Raw genomic sequence first — 5,232 nt, 5'->3', positions numbered from 1 at the left:
AAAGAACTCAATATAAAAATCAACGAATTTGTCGCTTCAAGAAGACAACAGTTCTTATAAAAATGGTTCTTAGTTATCTTTGACCCATGTAATACCAAGCTCGTATGTGTCACGTATGCATATCAATAAACAGATCATCTAGAAGAATCTAAAAAATAATAGCACTGAAAAATGAGAGGAGCTTAGTTGTCTTCATTAGAATTTCACATTTGACACCAACCAATAACAACATACATGCTATCTAGAAGAACACATAAGGTCAAATATTTCATCATAAACATCCAAAGGCACAAAAAAAGGTCGAGAATACCAAAATCCAAAAATCTACCGATATATTTCAAAGTCACTGCTCATGGAATTACAAACAAAGCAAAGAAAACCATATCCTAGAATCAAATATCAACATAAAGGCATTGTACATACACATTTCGAAAATAAAAAAAAACCACAACATAGTAAGGTAGAGAATATTGGAACTTAGTCAGAGCTAAACCTCAAAAACCACCGAACGAAGAGGAACCACCGTATAGAGGGCGGAGATAATGATCTAAACAGAGTCGAAGAACAACGAGAGGAGAGGGAGAGGGAGAGAGAAAGAGGCAGCATGTCACACCTTCCAATCATTAGAGAGAGGGATTAGGGCAAAGTAGCGAGAGAAAAAGGAAGCACCATGGGATCACAAGAGAGAGGCATTATGACAAGAATCACCAGAGAGAAAGAAATTTGCACGAGATTGAGAGGACATCCATGTCAAAAAAAAAATCAAAGGAACGTTCGTCGGTGATTTGAACCCGTGGTCACGTTTAACCACATATTTTTCGAAAACACCATCGTACCACAACATCCAAACACACTTTATTACACTTTTGCATTGCTCAAAATGGGCTAGCAGTGCAACTTATTGCCTTGAGTTCTTCGGCGGGAAAAGATCGCCGGAATATTCGGATTCGGCCGGTGGAGAGGATGAGGCGGACGGCGGCAGGGGAGGCGGTTGGTTTGGGGAAGGGGAGGTCCTCCTCCGGCTGTATGGAGGCGTGGAGGCACACGGGGACCATTTGTAGGGTTAGAGATTTGAAGCCCATTGATTCTTGATCATATGGAGGAGTTGCAGAGAAGTGAAATTGAGGGGAGGAGGGAGGAAGAAGATTGAGGAAGCTCGGGGGAGATGAAAGTTCTCGTCTATATATATATATATATAAAAGAAAATGTTTTTTTTTTGTAAAAATTTAAGAATAATAAAATTTTTGTTATGATAATCAAGATTTGAATGTTGTGGATATAAGTAAAAAAGAGTTTTTACCTTCATACTATTTAAAATCTTACAATTAATAAAATAAACACCTAAACTTTAAATATTTCAAAACAATCACCCAAAACCTAAAACTCCCTGTTTAAGCCTCACAGCTCCCCTCTTGTTCGCAATCTCCCTCCTGTTGGCAGTTGTTTCTCACTCCAGACGACCGTCTCCCTCAAGTGTTTGTTCAGACGTCTCCGTTCGCCTCCATTTATGTTGCCACAAACATCCCCCTCATGGTGGCTATGGGTGTAAACGAGAAGAACACGAACAAGCAAAGACTCAGCTCGTCATTTTAAAATATCATTGTCCTTGTTCGGCTCTTTTATATTTCGATCACAAAAAGTGTGCTCGTGTTCGACTCGTTTACTTAGAGAGGCAAACACGAGCTATTTACATACCATGAGTTGATTTGACAACCCTAATCACACAACCGTGGGCTGTTAAGAGTTAGGTTAAGATTTAAATCTTATTGTATATATTAAAACATCATTTAAACATAATTAAATACATTTAATTCTATTGTTTTAATTAATCATTTTAATTACTTATATATCTTTGTAGCTTTGTTATCAATTAAATTTTTTAAAAATTGAGCCTTATAATCAATTAAATTTTTTAAAAATTCTATTCATCATTATATATATAAATTTGATGAATAACATTCAAGCCAAAGCAAGTGGAACACGAACTAATCAATCTTTGTTCGTGTTCTTTATCAAAAAAAAAAAAAAAAAAAGTTATTGTTCGACTAATTAACTTAGCGAACGAATCTAATAAAATATGTTCATGAACAGACTAATTAACTTAGCGAACGAATCTAACAAAAGATGTTCACGAACAATGAGCTACTAGTGTTTGAAATAAAACCCTTAGATTTTTGAGGAGTTTTTTTTTGAAATATTTCAATTTTGAGTATTTAATTTTATTATTTCTTAATTTTTAAAGGGCGGGCAGGTAGGCAAATAAAAACCCGATATAAGGATTGTTTTAGATGCTAAGAACACAAATACCTCAGAAGATCCTCATCTGTTCCAAAATCACGGCGCTCTAGACTTCAAATACGCGGCGGCAGTCATCTCACCTCTAGCCCCTGCAACACCCATCCCAAGGTACTACTGGCTCCGGTGGGGAGATGTCAGACTCCTAACAGAGCGCTTAGCGAAGGCGGAGTTGCGACGGACTCATTAATTGGACAGTGAAGTTACGCTTTGAGTAGGACAATGGAGGTTGAATCGAAGAAGCCGGAAGACACCGAGTTAGATATTAAGCGGGCGATGCGAGCCCGTGTGAAGGATTTCAAGGAACAAGCGGAGTAAGATGCCGTTCTCCCAATATCTTCCTTCTTTCTTCCAATTCCCTGTTGGTATTTTTCTCTCGTAGTTTAGCAATAGCGGTGGGAGTCTTTAGGATTTTTTGGGATTGTTGGCCCATTTGTTGGAGTTTGCTTTTAGCTGCTTTGAGCAGTAGTGCTGTTATTTTCGGCTGCAGTCATATTTTTCTTTTTAAATTTTAATGATGATGTGTTATGTGATCTAGAATACATAGCTTTTTAGGGTTTATTTGGGGGTTTGTTTGCATGTTGTTAGGTTTTTAGGTTGAGCTGGTTTTTGCGACTTATGTTCCTTTATTGAGAGTTGAAGAATATGTTTTATTACCTGAAATTAATTTCAGCGGCTTCTTGCTGGTTCTAAACTTATTGTAGGAAACTTTGACTTTGGTTTCTGGGAAGAAGGTTTTATTTAAGAGAAGATTTAGATTAGACTGTTATTGTTTTGGTGTAGAATTTTCAAGATGCTTGCACAGCTGTGGTTCTGGAAGGGGTTTATGCAGACAACTTAACTCTGCATAAAGAGCTTATTTGCTTGGCATCGCTTTTTAGTTTCAATGTCACACTGGGCAACCTAGAATTTGTTCTAGGCCTGCTTTCTATTTGGATTTTGACTCAATAATTCTCATGGGATAAACGCGTGATTCATGATAGGCGGATTAGCGGCGAAAATTATATGAATTGGTTGTGTTACGATCCAACCTCAAAATTGGCGTGTTTTTCCAAAAAAAATATTGCAAACATAATTTTTCTTCACTAAATCAAATAACTCAACAAGAGAATAAAGGATACATACCTGCGATTTGAGAGGTAAACGATCTCTCCTAATTCCTACAATTCGAGAGGTAGGAAATCTTTCGCAGAACCTCTACCGAAGACTCACAACTCAATCTCATGCATAAACCTAACTCTAGATATAACAAGTCTATTTATACCCAACAATAATAATAATAAAACACTAAACTGTCTTAGGTGTACAAAAGACAATTTTGCCCTTAGGCTAGGCACCCTCGTAACAATAACCCCCCCCCCTCCCCCCCTCACCCCCACTCTAAAAAAAAAACAAGACACCATGTCCTTAAAGTGGGGAAAAAAATGTGGGTGCTCCTCCTCCCCCGCCACAGTCTCAATATTTTCATTTTTTGCTTGCTTGTCTTGCATTATGAGAACTTGTAATCTTCGATCCTTGCAAAAATGTCCTCGGCAAACTTCTCATCACACCAAAACCACAACCCATTGACTCGCTTCTCCTGAATCTCTGTCACTATAAGAACTCGAGTGTTGCTTCCATGGTCCATTATTGTTGTCCCATTCAGCTTCCTTATGGACTTACACTGTCTGAACTTTTGGCATCGTCGTGGTTGCAACAGTTCCGTACGACGTTCCATCTGTGTTGCTCATGTTGGCTTTCTTCATCTGGTTCTTGTTTTCCATCGTCTTGGCTAGCTCCATCATCTTCCTCTATCCCCATAGTCTTAGTAATCAAAGTGTTGCATGTATGTCGGGCTTTAAGCCCTACATGAAATTCCCCTCTAGTCATGCTTCAAAAATCCATCATAGTCGTTCGGACAATAGTCAAATCTCTCTCTATATTTCATGATCATCCCCTCCTGTGTCAAAACATAGAATTACTCGTGTAGGTTTCTTTCCCGAATGACTCCTAAATGTTCCAATAAACAATCCAAAAATCCAATGCCTTATCATTTTAGTGCGGACACTAAAAAAAACGAAGATCGTTCTGTGAACTGGGTACACATTTTCCTTATTATTAATTGTTTTTATCTCGTGAATTTTAAGATGTGTTTTTCAAACTTATCATTTGCTTAGCAATTATAATATTGAGATATTTAATTAAATTAAACAAACGATTAAAAAACGTAACGATTTGACTCAATTTGCAAGTAGCAAACTAAACCAGAAAGATACGAGGAAAAGACAAAATTGAGGACCTAGTGCAGACCCTACACAACATACAACGTTCAGGTGGAGCTAGTCTACCAACACACCTATCGGGGGTCCGACCCCATACAAAAATAAAGTCCTAATGAACTTCTGAACCTCTCTGTTCTAAGGTGAATGAACAGACGGTCCTGAAGTCCGAAAGAGTTGACCATACTTACCCAAGAAAGAAATGGGTGAAGCATGGTGAAGCATGTCAACTGTCAACGGAAGAAGAGTAATTTGGTTCATGAGGGACATGAACACATTACCAATATATGAAGACAATATTCCCTGATTTAAATGGAGAGATAAGCTAATCCCAGCGGAGTCGCCAGAATTTGTCGGCGCTAAAAGGGGGTAAAGTTGAAAGGTCAAAAGAGGACAAAGTTGGGGGGTTGCCCGTAAAAAGCTGTCGGTCGCTGGAAGTGAAGTCCCGCCGCCCGCTTCGGAAGGAAGTTTAATTTACATACATATATATAAGTTTTTAAAAAAATATGAAATCAAACTGACCTCATATTTTTCACAGTTTAAATGAAAGAGCGCTCTACCTCAAATCTTGTATCTATCCCGAGGGATAAACACAAGACTTGAGGATGAGACTCGATCAAATAAACTAAGAAATATATGACATCCGTTTGGTCTGCGAAACCGTTTTATTTGCCGACTG

The 5,232-nt window shown here is 38.1% G+C and overlaps 1 protein-coding gene across 1 annotated transcript in view; it reads left to right on the top strand.

The window, feature by feature from the left end:
* The first annotated feature begins 2,306 nt into the window (after positions 1–2,306).
* LOC110027411 (uncharacterized protein DDB_G0283697-like) overlaps positions 2,307–5,232 on the top strand; it is a 53,459-nt gene continuing 50,533 nt past the window's right edge. Inside the window, exon 1 of the mRNA XM_020728841.1 lies at positions 2,307–2,609. Within this exon, the coding sequence (XP_020584500.1) occupies positions 2,518–2,609 (92 nt within the window). The 5' untranslated portion in view covers positions 2,307–2,517. The remainder of the gene's footprint in view (positions 2,610–5,232) is intronic.

The sequence above is a fragment of the Phalaenopsis equestris genome, unplaced genomic scaffold, assembly GCF_001263595.1.
Source record: "Phalaenopsis equestris unplaced genomic scaffold, ASM126359v1 Scaffold000428, whole genome shotgun sequence".
NCBI classification, from domain to species: domain Eukaryota; kingdom Viridiplantae; phylum Streptophyta; class Magnoliopsida; order Asparagales; family Orchidaceae; genus Phalaenopsis; species Phalaenopsis equestris.
This window is presented reverse-complemented; position numbering and strand designations above follow the sequence as displayed.